Consider the following 17219-nt stretch of genomic DNA (forward strand, 5'->3'; position numbering starts at 1 on the left):
CGGTTTCTCACACAGGCTGGTTCTGCTCCGAAACAAGGAGGCCTGGAGATGTCCCAGAGCCCCCCAGGGACTCCGGATGGAGGTGTGAGGTTCCAGTTGCAAAATCAGACACACCATCCCCTTTGCACTAAGCATCCCCGACCTCAGCTGAGACGTCCTGCTGTCACCTTACAGGCACGGAGTCCAACCTCTCCACGGCTACACCTGGTCTCACCCCCACTTCTGAAAAACTGTGCTGCTGACCAGGCCTGGCTGAGGGGTGCTTGTCTCAGCAGTGGGCCTCTGCTGGGTGGGTGGCTCCCACCTCCCCGGTCTCACCCATGGGGCTGCGTGGAATCTGACAAGTTTCCTCTCCAACTTCTTTATTTTCAAATTTTTTAATTATTTCATTTTTAAGTGTGATTTTTCTGGGACAGCATCTTATTGTGTTGCTCAGGCTGGCCTTGGACTCCTGGGCTCAAGCGACCCTCTGGTCTCAGCTTCTGGAGAAGCTGGAACTCTAGGCACCTTGCCTACAAACCTCCTTTTGGTGCAGATTTGCTACAATATGAATGACCTGGAGGACGTGAGCCTGCGTGAAATAAGCCAGACTCAGAAGCAAAACAGTCACTGACCTCGCTTACATACAGACTTTAAAAGAAAGTCAAATGTACAGAGAATAAAATAGTGGTCACCAGGAAAAGGAGGGAGGGGACGGGCAGATGTCGGTTAAAGGACAAGCAGGAGCAGATGCAGCATGAACAAGTCAGAAGAGCTGAGGTCCAGGGTGAGGACCACAGGTGCTAACAGGGAATAGTGGATCACATTCCAGGTTTTTTGTTACAGGCAGAGCTACATGAATGCCTGCTTTTTGCTACAGGGGAAAATGAGTAATTATGTGGGATGATGGATATGCTAATTTGCTCTGCCATAGTAACCATTTCCCTGTGTATATATGTATCTTATAACACGTTGTATACCTTAAATATACACAATGGCATTTGCTTTTTAAAAGCGTGGATGACGCTTCCCTGGGCTCATCTCCAGGTTAAGACCAGTTCTCCGAGGCGGCCGTTCTGAACACCCTGGAATGCAGCCAGCAAGGGCCTAGGAGAATGCAGGCAGCGGGAGCAGACCCTGAAGGTCAGTCGGGGAGGGCTCCTAGCTCAACTGGGAAGTGTTTCCTCACCAGGATTCCTGACAAAGAGAATATGCAGATAGATTCTGGCTGGAAGCATTATCAGCTGTGGGTCCTGGCCCACGGGGGCTTCTCACCAGGAGAGCAGGAGCACATTCCCCCAAAGGTGCGCTCAGATCAGATGCCGATGGAGAGCGTCTGAGGACAGGACAGGGCCTGGCATTCCAGGGGAGGCCCCAAGAGGACCCCCATGTGGCAGCGTGAGGGACAGGACCCAGGATGAGCAGGTGGTCAGGCGTGGCAGGGGACTCTGTCAAAGTCTATGGCCAAGGAACATGGCAGTAAGAGGAAAGGGATGTTTAAGGTAGAAGTCGGAAGGATGGGGACTGAGGAAAGGCCACTGGGCTTGGGGTCAGGAGGTGGCAGTGGCAATGTGAGGGTACCCCACAGCACTGCTCGGGGTGCTGTATGGGCCAGGCCTCCACTGCCTCCGGCCCTCAGGGCCAGGGTCAGAGCTTCCAGGTGACTTTGACGCTCACTGAAATCTGAAGTCACTGCTCTGGACATTTCAGATAGAAAAGGCCCAAATGAAAGGACCAGACAGGGGCTGGGGATGTGGCTCAAGCGGTAGCGCGCTCGCCTGGCATGCGTGCGGCCCGGGTTCGATCCTCAGCACCACATACCAACAAAGATGTTGTGTCTGCCGAGAACTAAAAAATAAATATTAAAATGTTCTCTCTCTCTCTCTCTCTCTCTCTCTCTCTCTCTCTCTCTCTCTCTCTCTCTCTCTGCCTGTGGAGGGCAGGTCTCAGACTCTGTGACCCCTGAACGGCAAGATGCAGGGACCAGGGTTGAGACAGGGACACACTGAGGTTGACAAGGAGCCAGTCGAGGGAGTTTGAGTCCTGTCACGCCCTCCTTGGTTCATGTTCTTGAATTATCATTGTCTCTGTGCGTAACACAACACGGTAGGGAAGAAACACCGCGAGAGCCTACCCACGGTCAGACACTCGACAGGCACACGGCTAGTTCCCAGGCCTCCTGCAAGCTCCACTGCCCCAGGGCCAAAGTGAATGCGGCTCTCAGTCTTCCTTCCTTCCAGATCCAGAACAAGGCCCTGTCCTCTGCGAGCATGGGATTGCCAACTGCCGACAGACCGTGTGGAGGGGACACTCCTCCTGCATCACTGGGTCTCGCCAACTGCTGCTTACCACGGGGGTGGTCCCCACCTTGCGTTCCAGTCATTCTTCTCCTGACTAAAGCCACGAGCAAACCAACAGAAACCAGGAACACTGGTTACTCCTGGGCCAACGTCTCTCTGGCCCGGACTGAGCATGTGGTCATGAACGAGTACCTGCTTATGGGGCCCTGAGTTCCCTGGAGGAGCTGGCTAAGGTGGGTGGGGTGAAAGCCGACCCCATGAACTGCAGCAGGAAGCTCCATTTGCCCCCTGGTCCCACCAATGTTTAGGGGGGGGGCACAGACCCGACCCACCCTGTGGCTGCGGTCAGGGCCACTCATTGTCCCCACGGAAGTTCCCGTGGAGGCTAGCAGGTAAAGACAAAGGGTTTCACAGGAGGGTCTCAGAATCTCCTGGGTCGCTTATCCAGGTAAATGTGGGATAAACTTGTTTCCGAAAATCTAGGGAAGATGTTAAGGTCTGTAAATAAGTCAAAAATAACACCTGGTATTTTGCCAGAGAAATGTTAGAGTTCGTAAACAAGTCTGGATGGTGCCTGGCAAAATGTCAGAGGGAGTGGTTTGAGAAGTAACAAAAGCGAGCCATTAAGTGTGGAGATTCCTTATTGGTTGATTTATGTATCTAGTTTATACTAATTAAGATAAGCTGTGCAAAATGTATAAATAGCTCTGTTGCCCTACAATAAACGGCTCCCATTCCTGCTGCATCAATCTACAGAAGTTATTCGTCACCCCCCGGTTATTTTGCTGCAGCCGGACCCCGGCAGATGGTGGCCCGTTACAGGGAGCCCCGGGACACTCGGGGGTAAGTGACGAAAAAAAGCTGCCCGTCCATAGATAGGACGGGAGCAATCTGCTCGTCCCTAGGCAGATAGGGCGAGATGAAAAATGGCCATTTGGAGAAAATGGACAAGATTGATACAGTATGTTTGTGTCTTGTTTTGTCTCAGTGTATTGTATTGTCTTTGCAATGAAAATATGGAAGGGGTGAGAAGTAAATTACTAAGGGAAGAAGACACCCCAATGAAACCAAGAATAGTTAGGGCAGGTGTTGATAAAAGCCCAGGAACTCTAGTCAGAAAGAAAAAGAAAAAGAAAGTTCAGAAAAAAAAGGATTATCAGAAAAAAAGTTGCAGCAAAAGGCTATTACTAAATGCTTTTCGTTACCGGAGGGTGCGTGAATCTGTGCAGCGGCTGCCATGTGCGCAAGCGGGTCATGGTGCAGCAAGTACCTTCCAAGCAGCGGCGGCAGCCGCCTCTTCCACTGCCGGGAGCCCAAATCTAGACCTGACCTGGAGGCACAGTCTCTCAGGCTCTTGCTCCCTGTGCTCAGAAGCAGTTTGAGTCCGGGACACTCCCAAGACTCTCCCTGGGGCCATCTGGGGCTGCCCAGGATGCTACAGCCTGCAGAAGATGCTACCAGCGTCCCTGATGTTTGGTCATTTTCAATGCCAATAACTAAGCTACAATGGTTCTCCCACACCAGGAAGCTAATGAGTAATGAGCACTATTAAGGCTTATTTCAAATGTAAAAAACCTTGAGATAATGTACTAAATTGTTCAGAAGGTTGTTTTCTTAGTAGAATGCTACAAGATTTTCTTAGCCATCCGGAGTTCCTGTCTTCATCCCAGTGCCGGTAAAGACGAGGGTGGAAGAATTTCCAGTGTTGCTGAAAACTGGAGGAGATTTCGGCTGAAAAGCGGACGAGACTTTGGATCAAGCTAGCTGCCTGCAGAACTTACCTGGACTGTGATTTAAGCTAGCTGCCTGCAGACCTGGACTGTGATTTACCTGGACTGTGAGTTAATCTGTTGAGACACTGCTTTACCTGGACTGAGACAACAAACTGTAATCTACAACAAATTGTAACTCAATATCTTTGCAAACGGTGTCATTGCTGGTATAATTTTTCCAAGGGCTTCTTGCATGGAGCCATAAGTTGGCTTGGTATTGTTATATTTTGTATCCTCACTTTCTGTTTGTAGCAGGTTATTTATGGTGTTTCTGTAAAAACCACTATGGTCTTTATTTAAATTAAACAAAAGGGGGAAATGTTAAGGTCTGTAAATAAGTCAAAATAACACCTGGTATTTTGCCAGAGAAATGTTAGAGTTCGTAAACAAGTCTGGATGGTGCCTGGCAAAATGTCAGAGGGAGTGGTTTGAGAAGTAACAAAAGTGAGCCATTAAGTGTGGAGATTCCTTATTGGTTGACTGATGTATCTAGTTTATGCTAATTAAGATAAGCTGTGCAAAATGTATAAATAGCTCTGTTGCCCTACAATAAACGGCTCCCATTCCTGCTGCATCAACGTACACAAGTTATTCGTCACTCCCCGGTTATTTTGCTGCAGCCGGACCCAGGCAGGAAGAGGGGAAGAAGGGGGAGAGATGAAACTGGGAAAATAGCTGAGGACCACCCTACAGAGGGCCCAGAATGCCACAGTGACAGGACTCTGTAGACAAGGAGACAATGGCAAATGTTGTTCACGAGCGTGTACTGGCGTCCACACACCACCTGGTGGGGTGGCATCTCAAGGCCCGTGTGCCAAGTGGCAGGCGGAAAGTTCTCGCTGAGTGAAGTGCAGGTCACTGGTGGGAGAACGTGTTGGGCAGCAGAAAGAAGAGCTGAGCCTAGAAGCAGACCGCCTGTGCTCCGCCCCAGCCCTGCAGGTATCCGCTGAGGGGCCTGGCAGCCCTCTGTCTGCTCATCTGCAAAGTGGGGGTGCTCCTTGTTCACAGAGGTCCATGTTGTGGGAAGATTAAAGTAAGAACCACTGAGAAGCATTTGGCACTCGGTCTGCATCCGCTGAAATAATTAGTGACAACAGGATGTAAGCACGTGGCTGGTCGCCTTGCCCTGACGAATGGCGGACACACACGCTGTGGCAAACACTCCTCCCCACCAACAGCGCCGGGCAGACTGGCATTTCAGATGGTCCCCGCTCAGCAACTCTCCTACCACTACCGAACCCGAGTGTTTCCTGGCTTCAGAAAACAGACAAGAAGTTGAGAGGCCCTGAATTAGCCTCAGGTCACCTTTGCTGAGTGACTGGGGGGCACAAATGACCCAACAGCCCCAGAGGATGGGTGGCCGGCAACGTTGGCTGACAGTGTCTAAGGAAATGCCACCTCGGTGCAAACTCCTCTCCCCTCGGGCTAGGAGACAAGTGCGGCAGGACTTGGGAGTCTCCAGCACATGGGTGTCAGGAACCAGCATCAGGAGAAGGGCGAAGGTGCAGGTTCTGTCCTCCTTGGCCCAGGGTGACAAGGCTGTGGCCAGGCCTGGGATGGACCCTCAGCACTACCCCAGTCAATCCTGAGCGCACTCACTGGGCCATCTGCATGGAAGGCCCTGGTGGCCACTCTGTCACCTCGGCGCTGGGCAATGAGTTCCCCCTTGGAAAGGGGTTCTAGGGTCAAACCCCCCGGCAACTCGGGGGGCGGGGACCGGTGAGCTTACCTCCACGTACAGCAGGGGGAAGATCCCGATCTTGTCTCCCAGCATGCCTTCGGCCCAGTTATCATCCACTCTCCGGATCACCGTCAAAACTTCATCCTGAGGTTTCCGGAGCCCACCAAGTAGACACAGGCCAAGAAGGGAAGGAAGAGACTGGTTAGTACAGCTGAGGCCAGCGACAGATCCTACGAGGGGGCATTGTCCATTCGGACTTTGGCATGTGAGAAAGCAACCTTCCGCCTCCCCAGCTGTCCTCTGTCTCTCTCTGTCTCTCTGAGGCTATTGATCACAGCTGCAGAGATCCCTCCATGGAAAAGCCGAGCGTTTTACAATAGAGTTAGCACTTTAAGACATGTGCTTCTATTATTTATTTAATGAAATGAAAATATTTTGAATAAAAATAAATTCAGCTAAGTAGAAAATGTTTCAAGTTTCTGGCTTCATCAAAGAACAAAAAAGAGAAATAACCCGATCCAACTACATTTATTTAGAGTCGTGAGTACATAAAGCTTTGAATAACCCTCTTAGACTCTTTGGCGTATCAGACAAGACCAAGTGCAAACGTACAAAGTGGAAGCAGATGGAGGAGGAAGGAAGAGGAGCCTTCCAGGGAGCCAAGCCTGGGAGACAGACTGTCGGTGAGGAAGGAAATACTCAGGTGTTGTCAGAGGTGCCAGGAGCCCCAGAGCAAAGGCAAGGACGCAGGGTGACAGAGAGACAGGCCTGAGAGGAGATGGGGACCAACAAGGCAATGGGAGGAGCCCTGGAGAGACAAACAGCCACAGCTAGTGTCGGGAGGGCAGAGACCACCGCAGGGAGGCCCTGGGCAGGACTGGGGTGCCCACAGAAGCCACCTCTGGCTCCCCACCGCCCCTGACCAAGTCACTCTCCTGGGACTGTCTTTCCTTGAGCAAGCAGCACACAGTCTGGAACCCTGCACCCCAGGGCTGTCTGACTAACTTCTCCCACCAAAACCTCCCGGACCCCTGTCAGCAGCGGAGTGACGGCCCAAGGCAGCCTCGGGGAGTAGCCCCCTTAGATCTGAAGGGGCCGTCTGTCTTCTCCAGAGCCTCCTTCTGTCATGGGCCTCGTGTTCCGCAGTCCTGTGGTTATCGGGGAAGCTGCTGCCCCCGGGGAGGTGAGGAGCTGCACAATTTGGGGTGTTCGTCAAAGGTGAGAGGGAACCACCTGATGGGATCGGGTCACAGCCGACAGAGAACCCAGAGGGCACAGCCAGGTTCAGTGCTCTGCACCGAGAACACATCTCCTGCACCGTCATCCACGGAGAAAGCAGAGCACACGAGATCGTGTACAGCACTCAGTACTTGACGACAGAGATTGTTCCTGGCTTATGTGTTTACTATGTTGTCCGTTCTAACCATGATTTAGGAGTGTATTCTTGCTTACTGAAAAGAAAGTTGACTGTGAACAGGACGCGGTGTTACACCAGCAGTTGCCTCGTACGTATGTCTTGTGTTTGCAGTATCTCTCTTTTTTTTTTTAATTTTCATTGTTGGTGGTTCAAAACATTACATAGTTCTTGATCTATCATATTTCACACTTTGATTCAAGTGGGTTATGAACTCCCATTTTTACAGATTGCAGCATCACAGTGGTTACACATCCACTGTTTTACATACTGCCATACAAGTGTCTGTTGTATTCTGCTGCCTTTCCTATCCTCCACTATCCCCCCTCCCCTCCCCTCCCCTCCCCTCTTCTCTCTCTACCCCCTCTACTGTAATTCATTTCTCCCCCTTGTATTTTCCCCTTTCCCCTCACTTCCTCTTGTATGTAATTTTGTATACCCCTGTGGGTCTCCTTCCCTCTTGATTGCATTGATTTCTCTTGTGCTTGATTTAACTTCAGGTTGTCATCATAGCCCTCAGAACAACAGGCTGTGCTTCAAAGGTGTCCCACGCCTCCTAGGTATGGAGTAAGCTTCGCCATCCAGGTTTGTGTAAGTACCCTCTGTGACGTTCACACAATGATGAAATTGCCTACTGGTGCGTGTATTTATTGCTCAGGAGCGTTCCTGTCATTAAGTGACAAGTGGTTGTACCACTTTTTATGATTCATATCATACACCAGAAATATGCAACAGGCATTCAGGGGAACCGAGTCCCTTCATGTGGGTGAGGTAGTCAGTTCTTAACTCCAAGATGCTGTTTCACAGGGCTTTCTTCCTGCAGATGCTCAGCCCTGGGAGCGTGCCAACTAGAGCCAAGTGTGGAAGACGGGTGGGAGGGACATGCACACAGAGGAAAAAGACACCAGATTAATTCTGGTTAAGAAAATAATCAAAGATCCAGACCATTATCTAATGCTATTTGAGAAATTAGAGCCAAAGAAATAAAAGAAGATAAAGTAAGAAGTATAAATATTAAAAAGATGGATTTACATATATTTTATCTAGAAAAAGAGTAGCAACTAAAAATCAGAATAAGAATTTGAGAAAGGCTGCCAATTTTAAAATAAATTCACAAACATCTTTGGCTTTCCAAGGTACCAGCAGTAATCGGTTAGAAAATGGCTAGCCATTAAAAACATGGTTCGGTGACTATGCCAAAATTAATTCCATAAGGATTAAAGGCGTGTTTTTAAAAACTTGAATATCTAAGAAGAAAATATGAATAGATGTTTAATCTTGAGCTGGGGAAGGTATCTTGAAGTATGATAACAAAGATTTGGCTGAAGAAAAACTAAATCCTCTATGTTAAAAATAATGAATGCAAAACAAAAAATCAAATAAACTAGAAAAATATTTGCAGAATATAGGCAAGATAAAGGCTTCCTATCCTAGCTATCAAGAGACTTTAAATGACAGTGGAGAAAAAGACAAATACTTAAAAGGAAAAATAAGCCAAGGGCAAAAATTCAGGAACTCACAAAAGAAGAAAAGCAAATTGGCATTAAACACATTTTTAAATGTTAGACCTGACTGGAAATCAAAGAAATATAATTTTAACTGAGAAGATTCTCTTTTTTCTTCTTTGTTCTTTTTGCCTGTCAAATTAGCATGGATGAATATGAAAGTGACTCACCAGGGCGGCCAGTAGGCAGGGAACAGGCACGGTCCCATTTTGGTGGGGATATAAATTTAGGGCAGGCAGTCTGTCAGTTCCCATCAATCATCAAAGCCTTGAAAGCTTGTAATACCCCCTGACCTGAACATGCCATGTTTTTTCCTAAGAAAATACAGTGTCTTGAAAGACTTAGCTCTGAGGATGTTCATTTTGGTATTTGTCAAACTAGAGAAAAACTGAAGTCAAACACACAGCAAACATAAGCATATGGCTTTCAAAAATATGCAAATGGTAGCACACCCTCCACACTATTCTGTGTCTTGCTTTTTCCACTTAATTTTGGTCAAAGAATTGTTCAATGATTGTCCATATAGATCACCTTCACCCTTTTAATAGCATATCATAAAACATATCATAATTTACTAAGTGGACTTGGTAGTTATTTTTATTTTTTTTTAAATATGTATTTTTTTAGTTATAATTGGACACAATATCTTTATTTTATTTTTATGGGGTGCTGAGGATCAAATTCAGTGCCTCACACATGCTAGGTGAGTGCTCTACTTCTGAACCACAACCCTAGACCCAGTAGTTATTTTTTAAAAATTTTTTTAATATTTATATTCTAGTTGTAGATGGACACAATACCTTTACTTATATATTTATTTTTATGTGGTGCTGAGGATCGAACCCAGGGCCTTACATGTGCTAGGCGAGCACCTTACTGCTGAGCCACAACCCCAGCCACCCCCCCAGTAGTTATTTTTAAATGGAAAAGTAAGATTCAAAACCCATTTGTATAACATCCATTAAATGAACATATCATTATTAATTTTAAAATATGACCCAATTTTTAGGAAAAAAAATAAAAATACATACACTTAGAAACAGTGGGACAATGTATATGCCAAAATTTGTATAGCAGATAACTTTAGGAGAAGGGAAAGGGTATATTGGCTTCAATTATTGTGCCCTTTTATATTTTCTAGATATTCTACAATAAATATGAACCTGTTTTATAATAGAATTGTCTCAGAAACCAGAAAACAAATACAGGAGGAAAACAAGAGGCCTAAGATTTTCTTATACCTCTGGATATGTTCACTTCACTTTGAAATCTTTAAGAAAATAGAAAAGTCAAAAATCAAAAGTTTATTTTATTTTTATTTTCCACTTAATTTTGGTCAAAGAATTGTTCAATGATTGTGCATATAGATCAGGAGGGTGGGGCAGGAAGATTGATCGCAAGCTCGAGGCCAGCCTAGGCAACTTAGTTAGCAAGGCCCTATCTAGAAATAAAATTTAAAAAGGGCTGGAGATGTAGCCCATGGTACAACACTTGCCTAACATCCTGGGTCTGATCCCCAATACTGCTAAATAAATACATAGAAATGTTGACCTTGCTTTTGTGAAGGAAAAAACTGATTTGCACACAATGCAGTGAACAGATAACCTGTAAAGTGTCAGGACCTTAGCTCTCCTCTACAATCACTGGCAGGGGAGACTGATGCAAACAAAAACGTCCAATCTGTCAGATAACCATAAATTCCTGCAGTTAGGCTAAAAATTAAATGATATAAATGTTCTTTGATAAGAAATAAAACAGCAACTAGAGCTTTGGGGCCTATAGTTCAATACAACCTCTGCACTGATTGTCATTATGATCTGGTTGTAAAAGTTGTGTCAGCACACACACCATCCAATCAAAAAAGTTAATAGTGTGACTTCCAGTTTCTAACCTAGCACCTGAGAAGTGGCTCCATCTTGAAAACATATAGAAAAGCTGAACAAATTGAAAAACCAACTGTGCTTCTCAGATCTGCAAGAGAACTGGGGTCACAGGAAACCTCTGCCCCCCCCAAACTGCATCATCAATAGGTGAATACAGAGAATCACAGCTTCCTGGAGCAGAAACCCAGGAATGGCCACTTCTCCAGCCACCATGCCAGGCAGGGAAACCTGACTGTGAGGCGTCAGCATGCACAAGTCTGAAGGAAAAATCTTCCAGGGGACCCAGTCACAGCAGCCTGCACCTTTGTGACTTTTTACCTCCAGGAGATCCACAAGATCCTTATGGTAAATGTTGAAGAGAAATACCCTGTTGGAAGCAGGGCACGAAAGGGAGTCATTTTGAAAGGTGCCAATGCTTGGTATTCTTCCTTACAAGGTCTGCCCTGGGGAAACTGGTTAACCAGACACAATCCTGTGAGGGTTGATCAGAGCATAACCATATTTGGAAGGTAGCCCCTTCCAAATATCTTGGCCTAACTAATAAGCAAGGTCACAGGGAGTAAGAAGCAAGGTGAAGTTCGTAGCCCAGAATCACAGGCTCACAAAGACTGAGACCCGACCACAGGCCTACAGAATTCTCAGCACACCTGCACTCCACCCACCTGACCACGATACCACTAAAGGCTATTTGTAGTTGTTCCTTTTCTGAAGTACAGCATGTCTGGCCATCAAGAGAAAATGGCAAGACATACTAAAAGGCAGAAAACATGGTTTGAAAATGAAAAGCACCAGACTCAGATTCAGATATGGCAAGTGATGTGGGGATTAGCAGACTGGGAATTTAAAACAATTGCAATTAAGATGCTATGGGCTCTTGTGGATAAAGTAGACAGCCTGAAAGAACAGATGGGCAATGTAAGCAGAGCAATGGATATATTCTAAGAAACACTAGTGATCAAAAACACTGCAACAGAAATGAGGACTGTGTTTGATGGGCTTATGGAGTGACAGGACATGGCTCCTCGTGAGGAAAGAATCTCTGAGCTTGAGTATATCATGACAGAAACCCCCCAAACAGAAAACAATGATGAAAACAAAAACACAGAACAGAATATCCAAGAACTTGAGACGAAATACCTCTAATGAGAATACCATGGAAAGAAAGAAACAAACAGGAAAGTATTTGAAATAATAAGATGGAGAATTTCTCCAAATTAATGTCAGGTCTCAAAGTCACAGATCTAGGAAGCTCAGAAAACACCTAGCAGGATAAACGTCAGAATAACTACACTTACACATATCATTATCAAACTAGAGGAAATTAAAAATAAAGAAAGATATAGAATAAAAGCAAAGGGGGATAAAACTTATATGCAGAAAAAAAATAAGAATTACATTTGACTTCTTAAAACCATGCAAGCAGAAGGAGTGTGGAGTGAAATAAGGCATTCAGAGGAAAAAAAAAAAAACAAACTAACAACTTGGAATTCTATTTTCATTTCCAAAATTATCCTTCAAAAGTGAAGAAGAAATACAAATTTCTCAGAGAAACAAAAACTGAGGGAATCTGTTGCCACTACCTTGCAAGAAATATTAAAAGATACTCTGAGGTTATGGCTCAGCAGTAGAGCGCTTGCCTAGCACGAGTGAGGCCCTGGGTTCAATCCTCAGCACCATGTAAAGAAATAAAATAAAGATATTGTGTCCACCGACAACTAGAAAAAAAAAAAAAGACACTCTTTAGAAAGAAGGAAAGTAAAAAGGGTTAGAAACTCAGACCTACATAAGGAAAGAAAATGTTTAACTGCTGGAGTGAAGGAATAAGTGACAGTAAAATGGCCATACTGAAGATTGGACCCGGGGCTCATGCATGCTATGCAAGGGCTGTACTGCTGAGCTACAGCCTCAGCCAACTCTTCGTGTTCTTAATTGATCTAACAAATAAGAATTTGCTAAAATATCAGAGATTACGCATTTGATTATGCCTTGTTATGTGAGTGTGTCTAGATACACACTTACATATGCTTACATATTAGGAAAATAACAGCAATGATACAAAGGGATGATAGGAAAAAGTAAAGACTATTTTGTGACTACAAGGTACTCCCACTACCCATGAAGCAATGTATGGTTATTTGAAAGTAGACTTGGATTTGTGGTAAATGTATATTGCAAGTTCCAGGACAATGACTGAAAAAAAAGTAATAAGAAAGAATGCTTAATAGGATAGGAAAGGCAGCAGAATACAACAGTCACTAATATGGCAATAGGTAAAAACATGGATGTGTAACTGATGTGATTCTGCAATCTGTATACGGGGTAAAAATGAGAGTTCATAACCCACTTGAATCAAATGTATGAAATATGATATGTCAAGAGCTTTGTAATGTTTTGAACAACCAATAAAAAAATTATAAATAAATAAATAAATAGGATACAAAAAATAAATAAATAAATAAAATTTTGTTTTATGTACAAAATAAAAAAAAAAGAATGCTTAGAAAAGAGACAACATGAAAATTACTAAAAATGCTCACACAAAACCACAAAAGAGAGAAAAAGTAGAAGGCATAAAGGAGCAAAAAACAAGGGCAACATTTAATACAAATGTATAATCACTAATCAATGATATGATACAAAAATTAAGAGATTGCCAGAGTGGGTCAAAAAGCAAGACCCAACTCTATGTTATCTATAAGAAACATACTTTAAATGTAAACACACAAATTTGTTAAAAGTAAATGGATGGAGGAAGATAGACAGTATTTACATTTATCAAAAGATAGCTTTCTTTATTTCAGACAGAGTTGTCTTCAGAGCAAAGAGAATCATGGGGGATTAAAGAGGGGGCACTGCATAATGACAAAGGAGTCAATTCTCCAAAAAGACAAAATCAAGTGTCAAAAGACACAAGGCAATAACTGATAGAACTGCAAGGAAAAATAGATGAATCCATTGTTATCGTGGGCGATTTTAACACTCCTGTATCAGAGATGAGCAGATCCAGCAGGCAAAAAATCAGTAAGGACATAGTTGATTTCAACAGTACCATCGATCAGCAGGATACAATTGACATCCATAGAATACTTCATCAAACAACAGTGAATTACACATTCTTCTCAAGCTCACAGGGGCCATTCACCAAGATAGTGACATTTAGGGCCATAAAATACATCTTGACAAATTTAAAAGACTAGAAATCGTACATTGTCTACTCTCAGACCACAGTGGAATTAAACCAGAAATGAGCTACAAAATGATAGCTTGGAAAATCCCCCAAATATTTGGAAATTTAACAATATACTTCTAAATAACACTTGGGTTAAAGGAGAAAACTCAAGAAAAATTTCAAAATGTTTTGAACGAAATAAAAAAGAAGACATAGCATACCAAAACTTGTGGGATGCAGTGAAAACAGTGATTAAAGGAAAATTTATGGCACTAGATACATATATCAGAGAAGAAGTAAAATTAATAATCTCAGCTTCCACTTTAGGACACTAGAACAAAAGGACAAGTTAAATCCAAAGTAAATAAAATAGAATACACACTAAAAATTAGGACAGAAATCAATGAAATAAAAAATTAAAAAATCAACAGAGAAGATCAATGAAACCAAAAATGGGATCTTGAAAAGATAAATAAAATCCATAAACTTCCAGCTAGGCTAATTAAGAAATAAAGAGACAGGATGTAAATTACTAATATCAGAAACAAGAGATGAGATCACTACATGTCCAATGAACATTAAAAGTACAATCAAGAAATACTAAGAACAACTGTGTCCACAAGTCTGATAACCCAGACAAAAACAGAACAATTCATTGAAAGATACAAGATAATCTAAATAGGTCTATAAAGTAGGTCTATATCTATTAAAGAAATTGAATCAGTAATAAACTTCCAACAAGTACCAGGCACAGATGGGTTCAATGGTGAATTCTACAAAAATTTAAGGAAGTAATTATACAGATTTTTTATACTCCCTTCCAGAAGAGAATAGATGAGGAAATACTTCCTAACTCATTCTATGAGGCCCAAATCACCTTAATTCCCAAATCAGGCAAAACATCACAAGAAGAGAAAACTATAAACCTATATCTTTAATGAACATGGACAAAAAACCTTCAACAAAATCTTAGCAAATCAAGTCCATGTACAAGTGGGATTTAGCCCAGGCATGCAAGGTGAAAATCAATTAATGCGATTCATCACATTCATAGGCTCAAGAAGAAAAACCCCCTCGCTCATATCCATAAACTCAGAAAAGAGTTTGACAAAAATCCAACATCCATTCATGATAAAAACCCTCAGAAAACTAGAAATAGAAGGGAACTTCCTCAACTTGACAAAAAATAGTCTTTTAAAAAACTTACAGCTAATATTATCTTTAGTGGTGAAAAAAATTGAAACTTTTCCATTAGAATCAGGGATGAGGCAAGATATAGCTTCTTACCATTTCTTTTCGACATTATATGGAAAAATCATAGCTCATGCAGTATGAAAATGAAATAAAAGGTGTACAGATTGGGAAAGAAGAAATAGAACTATTCTTATTTGCAGATGACATGATTGTCTAGGTAGGAAATCTGACAGAGAGTCATTTATCCCAAACAGCTTTAAAAAAAAATAAAAGAAAATCTGACAGAGTCAAGAAAAAAACTTTTGAAACAAATAAGTGACAGGTTGCAGGATATAAGGTTAATATAAGAAAGTGGTTGCTTTCCTGTACACTAGCAATGAACAAGTGGAATTTAAAATAAAAGCACAACACCATTTTATATGGCCACCCCACCAATTAAATACTTAGATATGAATCTAACAAAATATGTGCAAGATTTATATAAGAAAGCTATGAAAGGAGCTCAGTGGTATAGTAGTGCCTGTCTTGCATGTGTGAGGCACTGGGTTCGCTCCTCAGTATCACATAAAAATAGAGATATTGTATACATCTACAACTAAAAAAAATAAAGTTATGAAAATCTGATGAAAGAAATCAAAGAAGAACTAAATAAATGGAGACATATTGTAAGTTTATGGATGGTCACAATGTCAATTGTTCCTAAGTTAATCTATACTTTCAATGTAACCCCATCAAAATATCAGCGGGTTATTTTATGAAAATTGAGAAGCTGATTCTAAAGTTCCTATGGAGAAGCAAAAGACTCAGAATAGCCAACACAGAATTGAAGGAGAAAAACAAAGACTGATAGGCCTGATCTTAAGACTTAAAGCTGTGAAGACAGTGTGGCATTGTTGAAAGAACAGACAAACAGATCAGTGGAACAGAAACAGAGCACCCAGAAATAAACCCACATCGATACAGTCAACCTTTGACAGCAAAGGAAAAGCAATGGAGAAAAGATGGTTTTTCAACAGATGATACTGGAAAAACTGGATATGTTGCAAGAAAAAAAAATTAAAAAAAGAAAAGCACAGAACTGATACCCTTCACAAAACCTAAATCAAAATGAATCCCAGACATCAATGTAAAATGTAAAACTACATAAGCCCTAGACGATGATGTAGAAGAAAATCTGTATAACCTTAGATTGGGCAATAACTTTTTTTTTTTTTTTATCAGTCCTGGAAACTGAACCCAGGGGAACTTTACCACTAAGCTACATCCGCAGCCTTTTTTATTCTTTGAGACAGGATCTCGCTAAGTTTCTTAGGCCCTTGCTTAGTTGCTGAGGCTGGCCTTAAATTTGTGATCCTCTTGTCTCAGCCTCCTGAGTGGTTAGGATTAGAGGTGTGCTTGGCTTATAATGACTTTTTGTAGACCACATCAAAGGTACCATCCATGAAAGAATTGATAAGCCAGGCTTCAGTAAACTTAATACCTTGGACTCTGCAAAAGACAACGACAAGAGAATGAGAAAACAGGCGGCAGACCGGGAGGAAACATTTGTAAAAGACGATGACAAAGGACTATCATTCAAAATACACAAAAGACTCTTAAAATTCAAAATAAGAAAAAAATAATCTGATTTAAAAATGCATCAAAAAACCTTAACAGGCATTCTCCAAAATATAGAGATGGTAAATAAAAATATGAAAATATGCTCCATGTCATATGTCATCCAGGAAATGAAAATTAAGACTAGGAGATACCACAACACACTGATCAGAATGGCCAAAATTCAGAACCTAGAGAATACCAAATGCTGGCAAGGATGTGAAGCATTAGGGACTCTCTTTCATGGATGGTAAGAATGCAAAATTATACAGCCACGTGGTGGCAGGATCCGCAAATTCCTTATTCAGTTGAGCTGGGAGAACACTGGAGTACAGGGAGCTGGCCACTCTTCACACATAAAAATAAGGAACTAACTTTGCCTATGAATGTTTAGGAAGGTTTCCCACAGGTCTGCCTCTGACCCAAACTCACACAATGGGGACAGTCCCCAAAGAGGACCGCATGAGTGCTGGCAATGAAAGAAAGCCACTCTGGTGTGTTGCCAGTATGAATTCTGGTATGTTCTGGAATCAAGAAGGGCTTCTCTAGGTCCCAGGCCAATTTTTTCATTGGCTGGATCACAACAGGTCTTCCAGGTGGTTGTCATGTTTCAGAAACTAGTGCTTTCAGAGTGACAAGGAAGGAGGAAATAGTATTCTGCAGACTCTTTGGTACGTGGAGAAACACCTACTTAAGATTCCATGAAGATGGCAAAGGTTCACTGCC

The 17219-nt window shown here is 42.8% G+C and overlaps 1 protein-coding gene across 1 annotated transcript in view; it reads right to left on the reverse strand.

Annotated features, from left to right (window-relative positions):
- The window catches only part of Sh3rf3 (SH3 domain containing ring finger 3), a 323625-nt gene that overhangs the window by 102600 nt on the left and 203806 nt on the right, over positions 1-17219 (reverse strand). Inside the window, exon 3 of the mRNA XM_026379826.2 lies at positions 5781-5876. Within this exon, the coding sequence (XP_026235611.2) occupies positions 5781-5876 (96 nt within the window). The remainder of the gene's footprint in view (positions 1-5780; positions 5877-17219) is intronic.

Source organism: Urocitellus parryii, chromosome 12, assembly GCF_045843805.1.
Source record: "Urocitellus parryii isolate mUroPar1 chromosome 12, mUroPar1.hap1, whole genome shotgun sequence".
NCBI classification, from domain to species: domain Eukaryota; kingdom Metazoa; phylum Chordata; class Mammalia; order Rodentia; family Sciuridae; genus Urocitellus; species Urocitellus parryii.